This window comes from Balaenoptera musculus, chromosome 7 (genome assembly GCF_009873245.2).
Source record: "Balaenoptera musculus isolate JJ_BM4_2016_0621 chromosome 7, mBalMus1.pri.v3, whole genome shotgun sequence".
Classification (NCBI taxonomy): domain Eukaryota; kingdom Metazoa; phylum Chordata; class Mammalia; order Artiodactyla; family Balaenopteridae; genus Balaenoptera; species Balaenoptera musculus.
The window spans coordinates 24,906,945-24,924,404 of record NC_045791.1 but is presented as its reverse complement, the minus strand read 5'-3'; the positions used below and the strand labels follow the sequence as shown (position 1 = coordinate 24,924,404).

At 34.0% G+C, this 17,460-nt stretch overlaps 1 protein-coding gene across 1 annotated transcript in view; it reads left to right on the top strand.

Moving 5' to 3' along the window:
• The window catches only part of LRP1B (LDL receptor related protein 1B), a 1,897,582-nt gene that overhangs the window by 1,238,221 nt on the left and 641,901 nt on the right, over nt 1-17,460 (top strand). The window contains exons 24-25 of the mRNA XM_036857483.1: nt 7,056-7,253; nt 8,764-8,968. Coding sequence (XP_036713378.1) covers nt 7,056-7,253; nt 8,764-8,968 — 403 coding nt within the window. The remainder of the gene's footprint in view (nt 1-7,055; nt 7,254-8,763; nt 8,969-17,460) is intronic.

Below are 17,460 nucleotides of genomic sequence, written 5' to 3'. Positions count from 1 at the left end.
GATTGTTTCCAATTTTTGGTTATTATGAGTAATTCTGCTATGAATATTTATGTACAAGTTTTTGTGTGGACATGCATTTCATTTCTCTTGGGTGAAAACTAAGAATGGAATTGCTGGGTCATATGGTAACTCAATGTTTAACGTTTTCAGGAACTGCCAAACTGTTTTCCAGAGTGGCTACTTCATTTTAAAGCCCCATCAGCAATGTACGAGTGCTTCAGTTTCTACACAATCAATTTCCATCAATTTTTACTGTCCATTTTTTTTTATTATAGTCATCCTAGTGGGTACAAAGTGGTATCTCATTGTGCTTGACTTTTTTCCCTTATGACTAACAACGTTGAGCATCTTTTCTTGTGCTTATTGGTCATTTGTGTATCTTCCTGGGCAACATGCCTGTTCAAGACCTTTGCCCAGTTTTAAACTGGGTTATTTATCTTTTTAGTTTTGAGTCATAATTGTCCTTTACATATTCTAGATACAAGTCCCTAATCAGATATGTACTTTGGAAATATTTTGTCCCATTTTGTAGGTTGTTTTTTCACCCTTTCACTTTCTTGATGTTGTCCTTTGAAGCTCAAAAGTTCTTTTTTTTTTTTTTTGGATGAAGTTCTTGTTGTTTTTCTTTTGTTGCTTGTGCTTTACGGTCATAGCTGAGAAACCATTGCCTAATCTAAGGTCATTAAGATATACTCCTATGTATTCTTCTAATAGTTGTACAGTTTTAGCTCTTACATTTAGGTCTATACTACATTTTGAGTTAATTTTTATATATGATGTGAAGTTTCATCTTCTTTCTTTTGCATGTGGAAATCCAGCACAATTTCTTGAAAAGACTCTTCTTTCCCCATTGAACAATTCCCTGGAGATTGGGCTTTTGGGGGAGCTCCAAAACTCATCTATCCCCTCTGGTGGTTTCTGGGCTGTCTGTGTCCAAGGCTGCCACAAAGCTGGGGAAAGGGAGACATGATTGGTGCATTTTTTTTTTTTATTAATCTATTTTTTAATGTTTATTTTATATTGGAGCATAGCTGATTAACAATATTGTGTTAGTTTCAGGTGTATAGCAAAGTGATTCAGTTATACATACACATGTGTCTATTCTTTGTCAAGTTCTTTTCCCATTTAGGTTATTACAGAATATTGAGCAGAGTTCCCTGTACTAAACAGTAGGTCCTTGTTGTTTATGTATTTTAAATATAGCAATGTGTATAGGTCAATCCCAACCTCCCAGTCTATCCCTCCCCCCCAGCCCTTACCCTCTGGTAATAATAAGTTCGTTCTCTAAGTCTGTGTATCTGTTTCTGTTTTGTAAATAAGTTCATTTGTATCATTTTTTTTTAGATTCTTCATGTAAACATATCATATGATATTTATCTTTCTCTGTCTGACTTACTTCACTTAGTATGATAATCTCCAGGTCCATCCATGTTGCTGCAAATGGCAGTATTTCATTCTTTTTTTTTTTTTAATAAATTTATTTATTTATTTTTGGCTGCGTTGGGTCTTCGTTGCTGCGTGCGGGCTTTCTCTGGTTGCAGCGAGTGGGGTCTACTCTTTGTTGCAGTGCGTGAGCTTCTCAGTGCGGTGGCTTCTTTTGTTGCGGAGCACAGGCTCTAGGCGCGTGGGCTTCAGTAGTTGTGGCGCACAGGCTCAGTAGTTGTTCGCGGGCTCTAGAGCACAGGCTCAGTAGTTGTGGCACATGGGCTTAGTTGCTCCGCTGCATGTGGGATCTTCCCAGACCAGGGCTCGAACCTGTGTACCCTGCATTGCCAGGCGGATTCTTAACAACTGTGCCACCAGGGAAGCCCTATTTCATTGTTTTTAATGAAACAATGAGTAACTGGCTGAGTAACTGGGATTGATGCATGTTAAAATGCTACAAAGTTTGCTGTTCTCAATGATATTCAGCATTTTTTCTTAATAAACACTCACTGGATTGTTACTAGAATTTGGTTAATTTCTAGAGTTTAGAAAAAATAATTTTGACCATTTTGCTAGTATTCTCATTGTTTTTATAGAGGAGAAGATTTTTGGAAGTCCTTACTCCACCATTTAGAAATTATTCTCTATATCATTAATTTTTAATTGTCTCATGGTTTTTAATCTACACATTTGATGCCGTAATATCTCTATTTCTGAATTCCCTATTTGAGGTCCTGTTAGTCAAGAAATTGTTTAGTAATTATTTTTAGTTTAAAGCATATGAGGAGCTTAGCAGTCTTTATTGTTGATTTTTAGTTTCATTTCATTGTGCTCAGAGCGTGTGTTCATTATTAGTTTGATTCTTTGCTATCTCTTGAGACTTACTTTGTGGACTAGAACATGATCATTTTGTTAAATGTTTCATGTGTACTTAGAGAGAATATGCCTTCTATTTTGATGGCACCAATTTCTATATATTTCCTGTGTGTTGAGTTTTGTGTTTATTTTGTTGTTCTCATTATATTTGTTATAATTTTTTCTATCAGTTTGGATGGGTTATGGTTGAAACTCACACAGTATAATCATGGATTTATTAATTTCTCCATTTAATTATGTCAAGTTTTGCTTTATATATTTTTTAATCTATTATTGGGCATATACTATTTTAAGAGTTATATTTTATCTGTCGAACTGTTCATATTATCATATAATAGTGAGCCTTTTTATTTCTATGAAAGCTGTTTGCTTTGAAGTTTCTTTTGGCTAATATTAATATTAATTTATTAATAAGGCAATTAATATTTTATGACTATTCACAAATAAAATTTTAGAACAAACACATCACCAAAATTATTTATTTAAAAAATCAAGACAGCTAGACCTATGCAGTTTTCGTGATGGCCTTTTATTGTTAGCAGAGGCAAGAGTAGAATCCAGGTCTTCTATTATAAAATTTCTTTCTACTCAGTTGTAACAGAGAAGGCAATAATTTTTGGTTCAAGAGAATATACTTTCTCTAATAGAGCATGAAAGTAAGAGCAGTAAACGATCTCTTAAATATGAATTCTCCTGAAGGGAAAGCATGTTTTACAGTATTCGTTATACTGAATTACCTTGCTCAACATATATGTCATGCCCAAACAATCCTTGTTTTATTTATGAGTATTTCTTAGAAGCCGATATGAAATTTCTTCTATTACTAGTTTAAAATTTCATTCAGAAAAATAATTAATTTACATAGGCAATATATGCAAATGCTAAAAAAAAAAAACGAACCTATGCAGAATAAAGTAAAACTTAGTTTTCTTCCCACTCCTGAACTCATCACCAGTTCCCATGGCAGAAGTAACAGCATTCCTTCATTAATCTTTCAAGATGTATTCTGTGATTTACCATCACATAGGTCTAGAAAAATCTTTTATTTTTAACTTAAATGGTAGCATATCATGCACACGGTTCACATCTTGCTGTTATCAACTTACAAAATATTGGAAATTATTCCACATCAGCACATGCATATTAATCACATTTATTTACGTGGCTTTATAATATTATACTCTGTGACTATCATACATTATTTATGCAGCCATCTATTGATGAACATTAATGTTGCTTAATCTTTTGCTACCAGAAATAATATTGCAAAGGATTTCCATCCTCATCTGCAAATTTTCATATGTACAACTCTATCTTTACAAATGGACCTACTTGATCAAATAGTGTATATATATATATATACATATATATATATATATATATAAACTTTTGATGGAATATTGCACAGTGACTCTACTTAGGGGTTATATTTTCGTTATCAATATACCAGAGTGCTTTTTGTCTACATTTTAATCAAAACAGTGTCTTATCAAATATTTTCAGAGTTTTAAAATCCATTTATCATTTTATGACAGAAATTGAATACTTTTTAAAATTTCAAAGTTGTTTATATTTTCCTTTCTTTGAATTTTCTTTTTAATACCCTTTGCCCCGTTATTCATGTGAGTATTTTTTCTTGTCAATTTGTAGGAGCTCATATGTATTAAATAATTTAATCCTTTATTATATTGCAGATATTTTACCCAGTTTGTCTTTTGACATATTTTACATTGTTTTTCTCCTACAATTTCTTCAGTAACATTAAATGTCATTCTTTTCTTTGGGTCTTCTATGATTTGTATCAAACTCAGAAAGGCTTTCCTCATTCTAGCATACTAAAAATAAAATAACGCATATATTTATGTATGTAAGAAAAGTAGATACTTTTGAAGAAGCAGTCATTTTGTGATTTAAAAACTATGTGTTTTTTAACATTATTCAATATAAGCTTCTCTAGCAAGTAGCTGCTGCACCTACAATTTACTACTTAACTAAGGGCAAACAAACTATAAGCCAAAGGAAGGGGAGGCTCTTCAGAGCTGTAACGACCCTAGTTTCAGCATATGCTACGAAATATCTGACTATTTTTGATGTGTCATCATCCAACCTTTTCTCTTACCCAGTATCTCTTTTGCTTATTCCTTTGAGCGATTTCTGGAACTTAATAGTCATAATAATTATTAAATATTTATTAAGATATTATTAAGTATTCACACTTTTAATTGTCAATTATCCTGATAACTTAGTATGTTATACACTTTGTAAATTAAAATATTGAGGATCAGAGGGTCTGAGTAAATTTCTCAAATTTATACAGCTAGTTGATAGCAGAGCTCTGTCTTAAACCCACAGTTTCTGACTCCAAGTCTGTTACTTGCTGACTACATCACACTTACCGCTACATTTGTGTTTACTGTGATGATTTTCAGCTTATAAAACAAATTTGCGTACGTCATCTAATTGGATTCTGATAGCAACAGTTTAAATTAGATTGAAAGGTGGTTATTGTTAACCTCATTTTACAGGTAAGGACATTTAATTCCTGAAAAGATAAAGAATGTTTCTAAGCTAATAGTTGTTTCATAGCCAAAGCATGTAATCAAATAAGGATTGCTGATCCAAAATTAGATATTATTTCTTTTAAACAACTGTGCATCTAACACAACCTTATTTTATTTTTTTTACTTTAAAAACGCTAAATTTTGGATTTTAAATTTTATGAGTACTTGTTCTATTGGGAGCTTTCTGGAACTGGTTATTTTGTACATGTTTGGTATCTTGTATCAGTTAGCTATTAGCACAGTAATGTTGTACAATAAACACCACAATACCATGCAATAAATAACCATAATACCTAAATGATATTAGGTATTATATCAACAATATACATAATGTTTGCTCACAAATTCTCAGGATTTCTGGGCAGTTCTTATGGTCGTGGCCAGGCTTGCTTATACTCTGTGATCAGCTGAAGGGCAGGTAGATGACTCTGCTGATTGTGGCAGCATCTCTCCCATGCTAGCTGTCACATGGTCTCTTAAGATGGATTCAACTCTTCTCCACATTTAATCACTCAAAACACATTTATTTAATGTGCTGGGCAGAGCTCCCTAAAGTAGATTCACCTCCAGTGAAAAAAAAATGGCAGGTGACTTCCCTCCACCAAGGGCAGCCAGCACCTTCTAATCTAAGACCTGGTATGTACTATGTATTCCCTGGTGCTAGGTCTTAGGGACAGTATAATGAGCAAGACAGGTGAGATCCCTGTTTAAGAGAGTTTATAATCCAGTGAGGAAGATCAATGGCAAACAAGGAAATATTGATTTTAAAGTGTACCTCAAAAAAAATAAACAGGCTATGATGATATAGAATAATGGAGGTGTGCTTTTATTAGATAACTGATCAGGAAAGACCTCTCTGAGGAAATAAGATTAATAAGAACAGTAAACCTGGTTGCAATTGACAAAATCCCAGTTCAAATGAAGTTGAATAGAGTTAAGTGCATTGGCTCATATACTGAAAGTATGAGAAATGTATAGGGGATTTGAAGGAAGGAGCTAGTCTTAGGGGTAATTGGAACTACGGATTTAAATGTCCTTAGGACATCATGGTCTCTCCCCTGGTCATCACTGCTTCTGTTTCTGAGGCTTTTTTTTTTCTCTTCTCCTACAATACCACGAGTAGACTTACAGAAACTTCAAGGACATGAACTGACCACACTAGGCTGAGAAATCTGTGACCAAAGAAGGAAAGAGACTCTTTCCCCTCACCTTGAAAACTTCTCTGGAATTTTACAAACCCGTCTTCCTGACTTAGATCTCACATCCACCTCTTGAGCCAACCACTTTGGCCTGGGATAATTATAACAGCTCACATTCACAGACATGTATAGACTTGGGATAGGAAAACCAATTTCCCTAAAGAAAAGCACAAAAGGGTGGCACTAACATGGAAACAGGAGAAATCTTTGTGAGCCTGGATCCCTCCCTCAAAATGTATATTCATCAAGTGAATTCATGTCTAACCCATATTAGTATGTCCAATGGTAGTTGGTATAGGACTTAGTACATTTTCAAAATGATAACATAATTTCTGTAACTTTTGGGTATTAAAGATTCTTTCTTTTAGGTACAAAAATATAAAACTTTAATCTCATATTTGTTTTCAAAGCTTCTTCTGTTTCTCCCTACTCAGGCCTGGTCCAGGATTAAAAACTAGTGGGGGAAAAGTTGTAGACATGATTTTCTTGGGTTGTGGAGAGAGCCACCATCTTCCCTCATGGAGAGTATTCACTAATTATCAGCCCAATAATTGTTTTTTGTTGAATCTCTCTCCTTTGTGGATCTAGAGTCATGTGATGGGCTAAGAGTGGCAGCATTAGTTTTATTCACCTCTTAGCAGTTCCTATGGTGATGTTTCTGAAGTTTAGATTGTCAGCTAAAACTACATTAAAACAGAAAGTCTTACATTTTGTCTTGGAATTGCAACAATTCTTGTATTTTAAAATCAGAATCAGGTGTACAAAAATTCAAAGAATAAAAACACATTTATATGTTATTTTAATAAATACAAATAAACCTAAGTTTTTCAAGTTTCTTTTACATTTTGGATTGAAAGAAATTGTTCCTTTAGTGACAGAAAATTACATAATAAATTATACTTTCAAATAAATGGATTTTGACCTCAAGCACTTTATTCCACTTACTAAGCCTATAAATATTTTCATAAGCCTATTAAAATAAATTTATTTTCAGATCCTTTTGAAGCATTCATCATCTTTTCTATTCGCCATGAGATCAGAAGGATTGATCTTCATAAAAGAGACTATAGTTTACTTGTTCCTGGATTGAGAAACACAATAGCACTTGATTTTCACTTCAATCAAAGTTTACTTTATTGGACAGATGTTGTAGAAGACAGAATATACCGGGGCAAGCTTTCTGAAAGTGGAGGTACATCTATTACAATGTTGACTTAATGTTCAGATTGATTTCTAACTGAAAATTCCAGAAAAATATGCTGTAATCAGAAGGAATTTTGATTAATCTTTGGCCTTTGGTTCTTCATCTTCTCCCTCATATGTGTAAAGCCAGGGATGTGAAGTATATGTATGAAGATAGGGGAGGGAAGTGGTGAAGGCCTGTACTGTTCACACCATTTTCAAGTTGTGAACTTTGTCACGCATATTCGGTGAAGAAATTTATTTACAAGAAAAAAAAGCATTGTCTCCTACATACTAGTAGTCATATTTTTGTCAGTTAACATAGCTTGTTTTTTATTTGGTTTTCACCTTTCAACATAATTCAAATAAATAATGAATTATTACAAAGATTACAAATATGAGCTAAATATTTTTTTTCCATGATTTGACATCTCTTTTCTCCAATCTAGGCCATTCTTTAGTAGCAAGGCCTTGAGATAAATATATGTAATAATTCTCTTGAAAATTTTAGATCTGTGTAGCATTCCGAAGGCCAGGTATTTCTATCACCATCTAAATTCCTCCTTAAATCACCTATACAATTTTGGAAAAATATAGTATTTGAACACACTATATAATTATGATCTGTGAGTTTGTGTCCTGTGTCATATTGCAAGATACTGACTTCAAATGATGGATTTAGATCCATGACTTTAGATGGTTAACTGTTCAAAAAACCACACTATTAAAAAGTCTAACAAAAGCACTGACAATGTCATAAATTATAAAGAGCTATCCTATTAGAAAAAGGATTGTTTTTTAAATATATATATATTTAATTCCAAAATAAATTAAGGAATGGATAAATAAGAATAGTGCTGGGTATTACCAAATTGCTTATTTTTATTTAGACCACACTACTGCCTTCTTCTTTTATTTGCAAACATGTTATATCCTGCAAGTCTTATGGCTTGCAGGATATAACATGCAAGCCATAAAACTTGGCTTATGGTGTGGAGGTGGGTGATTTGGGGCTTTTGTTAAGGTTAAATGCAGCAAGAGTGATCTTATCAGGCATGCTTCAAAAAAAGAGTGAGTGCTGACTAGCTATGATGCATGTTGCCCCAGGTGGACTTTTTCTTTTTATTCTACCCCTGAAGATCAACGTTTGAATTAAATTGCACCAATTTTAACCAGCACATCATTATTATTTCCAAAATCCCTTGTTCTGACTAAAAAGTCAGAAGCACGAAATAACTTTTTTGCAACCTAAACATTGTTATTAGCCTCAGAGTTGTTTAAAAATTCTGTTATACTGTCACTGAAAGGATTTAAGAGATTAAAAAACTCTGCTGGGAAAGATCAGTGATTCTAAATTTGGGGCCTTCTTAGTTTCCTCTGTGCCAGGTAACACTTTTGCACTGTATCTCTCAAGGTTAATATAATGTTAAATACTTCATATTGCTAATAAGTAGGCCTTTTCCTTTGCGCTTAACAGGTTCCTTGAATGGGTGCAAGTGTTGGTTTCTCTTTTTTTGTAGGTGTCAGTGCTATTGAAGTGATTGTGGAGCATGGCCTGGCTACCCCAGAAGGACTAACAGTTGACTGGATAGCAGGCAACATATACTGGATAGACAGCAATCTGGACCAAATCGAAGTGGCCAAACTAGATGGTTCCTTGAGAACTACACTCATAGCAGGAGCTATGGAACACCCCAGGGCCATCGCTTTGGACCCAAGATATGGGTAAAGAAGTTTGCCTTTCACAGATTCACTTTGGCATAAAAAATAATCTTTCAAATTAATACTGAATTCAATTATCTCATAAATTATGAGTCATAGTGCTTATTTTATGCATGTAAATATGTGTATGTATATACTTGTGCATAGTTGTGTATGTATGTGTGTGTTTATATGTACACATACAATTATATACATACATAATTTGTGTGTGTATATATATCTATATAGATATAGATATATCTCAACCAGTTTTAGTTTGTTACCATGAATTTTGTTATAGGATTGCTTACATAGGTACTTTTAGAGGATAGAACTTTTTTTTTCTAAATATGGGCATTACACCCTTTTGGAAGCTATTGTAACTCTATTTTGAAGCAATAATTTAGTGAATTTCTTTTTGACCTGCCAAAGAGATGCTGTAATTGTTTCTAAGGGTTGCAAACCGTGGACCAGTCTTTGGTCCGAACAGTCACAGATGTTAACCACCTCACCCTTTATTTGTATTGATATTTGTATATACTTGGAGTTAGTTTGAAAGAAAATTAGAATAAGCTTGAAAGAGTCCAGTATTGAGATGCTAACTTTTGGGATATTTGAAAGACAAGACACATGATTCTGGAAAACAAGGTCAAATGTATAATTCAGGTTATTGCCCCCACTGTTTCCCTGTGTTCCTTTCTGAAAGAGCAGAAGAGAGACAGTGGATTTGGAGCTAGAAAACAAGGGTTCCAGAGCTGCTCAGTCATTTATCCTCTGGGAAATCTACTCACGTGTATTATCTTCCCTTAGATTTCAGTTTTCTCTTTTGTAAATCAGGGATAATAATTTCTTTATAATTAGGTTGTTTTGAGGAGCTGGGAAAATGTAGAAGATAATATATAACTCATCTACATGAGAATGCTTTGCTATTGCTGTTAATTGTTTATTTATTTGGTATTTATTTTGTTAATCCCAAATCATTGTCAAGTCTAAAGGATGGTAGAAAGGAAATTTTTTTTTGGCTCTGTACCTTTAAGTAATACAAAATCTAGGGAGGACCAAGGCGAGGGGGGAGTCAGCCAGGAGGGACTTTAATGAGATGTAGAAGAGAGAAAAGGGAGCCTTGTGTTTAAGTCAGCTTCCTGGCCCACACTCTCTGCTTTGTGTACTGGTTTATGCCTAAGACCCAGAAATCAATAGATTGGGAAGTCTGTTTGTTTTCCTTTTACTCAATTCAGATACAGAAATTAAAGGGACAAGGCAGCTTGTCTAGAGCAAGGCTCCGAACTGGCAACTCTCATTGCTGTGTTTGTTTTATCTTCCACAGAGTTTGACATTTATTTGAATTAGTTGCCAAAATTTAAAATATTGAAAGATTTTGCATACAACTCTGGATTTCTGGCTTCTTTCAAAAAAGTAGATCTGGCCACAATCAACAGAGCGGCAATTGTATCTTTTTTTTTTTTTTTTTTTAACATCTTTATTGGAGTATAATTGCTTTACAGTGGTGTGTTAGTTTCTGCTTTATAACAAAGTGAATCAGCTATACATATACATACATCCCCATATCCCCTCCCTCTTGCATCTCCCTCCCACCCTCCCTACCCCACGCCTCTAGGTGGTTACAAATCACTGAACTGATCTCCCTGTGCTATGCGGCTACTTCCCATTAGCTATCTATTTTACATTTGGTAGTGTATATAAGTCCATGCCACTATGGAGAACAGTATGGAGGTTCCTTAAAATACTAAAAATAGAACTACCATATGACCCAGCAATCCCACTACTGGGCATATACCCTGAGAAAACCATAATTCAAAAAGACACATGCACCCCAATGTTCATTGCAGCTCTGTTTACAATAGCCAGAACACGGAAGCAACCTAAGTGTCCATCGACAGATGAATGGAAAAGAAGATGTGGCACATATATACAATGAGATTTTACTCAGCCATAAAAAGAAATGAAATTGAGTTATTTGTAGTGACGTGGATGGACCTAGAGACTGTCATACAGAGTGAAGTAAGGCAGTTGTATCTTTTAGCCTGGAGGTATGTCCTCCAGTTTACATGGTTTACGCTTTGCCCATTTCACTCATTACCTCCTGTAATAACAGTTCACTAGGAAGAGGTCATCTGTGTCTAATGAGAAATTCCCTTTTTCAAACAGACTCTCCCTGAGGTTACGAGTAGATTGCCAATCTTGACCCTTTACTTCCCACAGAGGTCCATCATCAACAGAGGTTTTTACCCTCAGTGTAACAGCTACTGGTGTGAACTTTTCACCTATTTGACCTATCTACGTTGTACCAGCACCTTATCTGCATGAGGAACTTTCTGTATAAGGGAAAGTGGTATTTTGGAGAAAGTTGTAATTTTAGCAAGTATACCAACATGGTAGGAGAACTGCTTCCCAAAAAAACAAACGGCACACAGAGAGTAAAAACAAATAAATAAAACAGGTGTATAAAAATTTTGAAAATAGTCTGATCAAGCAAAGCAGTAGATCTGGGAATTGAAGCTTCTTTTCCTGTAGCTTGGAACTGACAATGCTTAGAATAAACTTATTTATCTCAGCTTGTTTGGGGAATAGCCAACCTGAGAAGAGAAAAAGAAAACAGAAATGCAAAAGACACACAACCCACAAATGCTATTTAAATGAAAATATCAGGCACTATTTCAGTGATATAAGGGGATTTCCAGAAGTAAAATGTTCTCTAAGAGTTGAAAGTTAGTATAGAAAGCTAGTCTCTGAGGAGGGAAAACTTGATAATGCTCCTGAGAAAGTTGATGTCCTCCATTGCTACTATGAAATTGTGAGGCTAATTAAGATAATTACAGTGGTAATAATTTTATTTAATGGGTGAAGAAATAACACTTGTAAAATTGTTTCTGGTGTAAATGACCAAAGTTCAAATGGCAGTACCAATTCACTAACTCTAGGAATAAATTAAAAGTTTGACAGGTTTGGGTATCATATGATATGATAGAATTTTTATTATTAAAAATTATTTTATAAAGGATTGACAATGGTTAAATATGAGGTTCATGTAAATACCTTTAGAGCCCAGTTGTAAATTTAAATTTAAAATTAGCAATTAAATTTTAAAAATGTAGTGCAAATATTAAAATTTATTTTCAGGTTTATGGGATATTTTGGTGAAAAGTTCATAGACATTTTTAAACATTGGACCTTTCATAAAGTAGGCTGAGAGACTAGTAAAAATAAGTATTCCCCTATTTCTCACATTATTGATGAAATAGGTAAGAAAGCTGTGAATCAAAATTATAGGAGCTCCAAAGACATTTAAACAGTTTTTGAAAATTTTTATTTTAGGATAAACCCACTGGATAATTTTTCGAGAAATGTGGTTTGTGTAAATGCTATTACCTTTCCTACTAGATCATAAGCTTTCTGATGGCAGAGTTGCTTCCATGTCTATGAAATCCTTCACTGCCCTTGATATATATAATTGTGCTCAAAGTGCTTGTTCAATAAATTAATGCATATGAATAGCCCTTTAATTTACATGAAACTTACTGGAACTCAAGGATACACCTTAAAGAGTGAAGTATACAGTAAAATACAATAATGGGCAATACTATCATCTTCTTTGACAATAATGAATGAAAGAAAAAGTTTGCAACCAGCCACTTTGTTCCCTCAGCACAGCTGAGATAAAAAGCAGGCTATAACATTAACCCCATAAAACACGTTTACATTACATGATCTTCTGAAGCAGTCAAGGTCTTTGTGACCTTTTTTTACAAATCTCAAAAAAGAAATGTTTTAATCAATACTTTGCTTCCTCAACATAGAATCCACAGACCTTCATTTTACATTATAAGACATGTTTGCTATCATGTCACATTCCTTCAGTATTCTGGGTTTTGACCCAGTGTCCCAAGTGACAAGTTATTCCAAGATGCTAAATTGGGAATCTTAGGGAGGAGCTATTTTTCTTTCATTCCATTTTAAAGGAATACACTTATTGCTGAGGTGACCTGAAAGAGTACATGAATCTCCTCTAAACATCAAGCTTATTATTAGGGAGTAACAAGCACCAGGGAGTTCAGAATCTACAGAGTACTCACTTCAGTTCTTGAACTTTCATTGCTTTTATGCTCCTGTAACTGCATGGTGTCTTCCTGCTTCTTTGCTGGTATTTAGTTTTCATTTGTCGTAATAAATGGACTCTGCTATAACCATTGCAGTTGGTGAAAGCAGATATAGTAATTGTGAAGACTAGTGAGACATCTAAATAAAATTTTAATTTTATCTGGGAGCATTTCTAAATGAAACTAATAACATTGTTGGTTTCAGAAGGCCTAAAGATTATAGATAAGTAACCTCTTTTTTTTGCCAAGATCCTTTATTTTCACCTTCTGCACCTTGACCTGATAGATTATAATAGCTCTTTCATGCCCATAATGGTACAAGTTGTTCATGGTCCATTTACCCAATTTAATCCTGATACAGACTAACCTGTGAATGCAGGAACTATAGAACCAGTAGACTGTAGTCTCTTTTTTAAAAGCAATCATGGTTGAACATTTCCATAAGTCCTGTAAGAAGGGATATCCAGTCTTTGTATACTTGAAGAAATAATGCAGTCATTGAAATGCTAATACATTTTAACCATAAAAAGAAAGTAATAAGGGAAAAATGATTCTTTTAAAATACCACATTGTAAAGTGTACAAAAGAGTGCCTAGAATTTTATGAAACAATGATCCTTGAAATCAACTTTTAAAATTGATTGTTAACTGACTATTGTCAAGGTTAAGAACATTTTTAGGGGAACTAATTCTAGCACATGTATTTTATAAAAAGTGTTGGAAATTTCCCACCTAAATTAATGAAAGATAGGACTCTAGTGACCACTGCAGAAGAAACAGCTTAATGCTGCTATGTTTAGTGAAGAAATGAAGGGACCACTTATTTTATAATTCCTCAGAGTGTCCCAAGCCATACATTTTTGTCCACTGGAAACATGCATTTGAAAGTCTACAGTGTCTGTTTCTGGTAAACCTACATATAGAGCATGCAGAATTGCAGGGTTACTTATATGCATGTTGGGAATTGCTGCAACCACATAAGGCAGAAGAAGGTAGAATGTTAGAGAGACACCAATTCTCTATTTGTTATACAGGCAAAAGACAGTGTTTCAGAAGTCTTTGGGTCATCAATCCAGAGTGTGGAGTACAATGTTCTCTAGATCTAGTGGGATCTTATCCACACATACTCAGACTACCTATGACTCTCAAATTCACTGTGTTTGTTTTCAGGGATTATTTTTCCTAATCTTTTTCAAACTTGGAAATCTCTCTACTTTACCTTGTTTGTCAAGATATCATCATAAATTTAATCGATGCTAGGTTGGTCTTGTTTCTTCAAATAACCTTAATTTTTTAATGTTACGTTTAAAGGCAAGCTGATAAGTAACAACCTGGTGTCAGTGAAAAGTTGTGTGCATCCAAAATTAAATTTGAAGTGAGACACATAATTCATTTCATATTCATCGTTTTCAAGAAAGGCATTCAACTACTTAACCAAATAGCCTACCAGCTTTATATTAATTAACCTTTGTTTTATTTTTTATTTAATTAGAACAGATTACATATGTGATAACTTAGAAGCAATATATAGTACTGATATTTCCAGATAATTAGCACTTTCTCATACAAAGCAATCCTATTCTTAAACTTTAGTCTTTTCAGAAAAAGATTCCCAACAATAAGATTTTATAAATGTTCTCTGGTACATTTTTAAAAATTATCTATTTACTTAATTTTGGGTTAGTTACACTTTTAAACTTTTATTTTAGAAATTTTTAAATATACAAAATAAAAGGAATTGTAAAATAAATTCCCTAGTACCTATCACCCAGCTTCAACAATTATAAATACATTGTCCTCTGATATATTAATGTTCATCTTTATCCTTCCCCAACAGTTTATGTAACTTATTCAAATATTTGGTGGTTAAACGATGAATGATTTAGATATTGTTTTTGTGGATATACTCCCACCACCAGAGCTATGGAAACTCCTAAAGATGCTAATGAAACAAAAACTTTTTTTTTAAAATATAAACTCATTTTATAAGAGATATTCTGTGAGATAAACCTATTCTATGACCTACTCCTCTGAATTTTTTTATCATGGCTTTGACTCATGCTTACTTTATAAAACTAATCTACCTTCACATACATGCTGTTGTAACATTTAAACATTGACATTAGTATTAATTCTCATTCTTTCTCTCCGTCTGTGTGTGTGTGTGTCTGTCTGTCTGTCTGTCTGTCTCTCTCTCTCTCTCTCTCCATTTCTTTAATAGTTTGGAATGACTTTGAATTTTGCCTTTAAAAGAATATTCTCTCTGAATATGTGTGTGGATGCTTGTGTAAACACAAATGTTTCTGTGTGCTAGCCATTCTGTGTGCTAAATTGTTTACATCCATTACCTCATCAAATACTCTGATCAGTGGTACTATTAGAGTTTTTATTTACAGATAAGCAAATGGAGGCTGAGATTAAGTACGCTGGAGTCAGTGACAGATCGAAAATTTGATTCCAAGCTTGTCTGATGCAAAAACATATGCATTGCCACCATTCAACGCTGACACAATTATTTAATGACATTTTTTTGAAGGTCTAGTACTTAAGTTGTATGGGAACCTGCTCATCAAGAAGGTCAATATCTTCTTGACCACACATGCCTTTAGCACACATACTTATTAAATTTATTCTATAATGTTTTGTATTGTCTTCTAATCATTTCATATTTGTAACTCCCATATCCTATAAGGGATTATATACCTCTCAAAAACTGAAGTCATAATGAATACTTAGTTTACATCACTCCACATTTCCTTAAATGGATATAATAAATTTTTTAAAAGAGAAGAAAGTTTGAATTGCATTTTGAATTTTGTTCCAGAGGATTGTTTCATTTTTCCAAGATATCCACCAAATTCATATACCTAAGGATCATTCATAGTAATGGAAGAATTGCAAAATAGCAAGGCTATATACAATTACAATGAAAACAAATTTATTTTTACCAGTAACTTTATCACTTCTGACCAAAATGTTGTCAGAACTGATAATAGGAAAATTTGTTGGACTGTCACTGTCTCTCCAGTTCTTTGCATTTTCCCTCCCCAAATCTCTATGCTGTCCATTGGGTTGGTTCTACTACCAAGGTAGAGAAGGCAACTACCATTTATTGATTACCAACCATGTTCCTACTCCAGTACCAAATGCTTTCCCTTTGTTATTTTATTTAGTGACATGATATTAAAGAGTTAGATGTTAAAAGCATGAGAACAGAAGTTAAGCTATCCAGTTTCCCAATTCCATCTGCCACTTGCTGGCCATGTAACCTGGTCAAGTAATTTAACTTCTCTAAGCTTGTTTTCTCATCTGTAAAACATGGATAACTTTAGCCATGGCCTCATGGTGGATTAAATGAGATAATCTATATAAAGCTCTGAAAATAGTATTTAACGTATAGTAAGCACTCAAACATTAGCTAGTTGTAATAATTGTGGAATTGTTGTGTAACTATATTATCATACTATAGAAACATGCATCAGCAGTTTAGGCCACAGTCAATGAAACATAAACTATCTATTACCTAATAGCCTGAGAAATCAAATACACAACATGAAACATTTGATGCCTGTCGTGTGGAACTGTTTATACACCATGAATTTGTAGAGTTACAAGTAGTATTTAGTAAACAATAAATTGTATTATAACACCTGCATGTTTGTATAAATCAAAATATATGAAATCCTTCTGTTTCCCCTCTGTATCCTCTGTCATATGAGCTGTTCCATTCATGTGAATCTAAATATCATCTCCATGCAGAATACTTTCAAATTCATGTCTCCAACTCTGCCACCTTCACTGAACTTCACCTTGGTGTACCACACAGGTTCCTGGAAATCTCCTTTTTTATGTCTTAACATCTCAAGATCCAAAAATTCAAAACTAAACTTTCAATTGCTATCCACACCCATGCACACTCAATTCCCAGCTATTAAAATCTGTTTCTCTTCCATTTTCCCCATTTCACTTAATGGATTCCCTGCCCACCCTCTGCCTGTCCTTACTCTGAGTATGCCAAAACAAGAAACTGACAGTCATCCATGCTTCTGTTCTCTACTTCATTCCCTACATCCAATTATCATCTAGTCCTGGCACTTAGTTCTACCTCCAAAATATTCCTTGAATCCATTCACTTCACTGCTGTCACCATATCCCAAACCACTACCATCTTTGCCTGGTCCTTTAAAATAACCACCTGATGTACCCATTCTCCTGCCTCTCTATAATCCACTTGTATATGACATCATGTTTCTCCCCTGCTTAAATGTGCTTCTTATTCCCTTGGAATAAAATCCCAAATAATTACTTTACCCTGCAAGATCCATAAGATCACCCTCTTCAACCTCACCTTCTTCCCCTTTCCTCCTCACTGCCCCGTTTCTGATACATTGGCCTTATT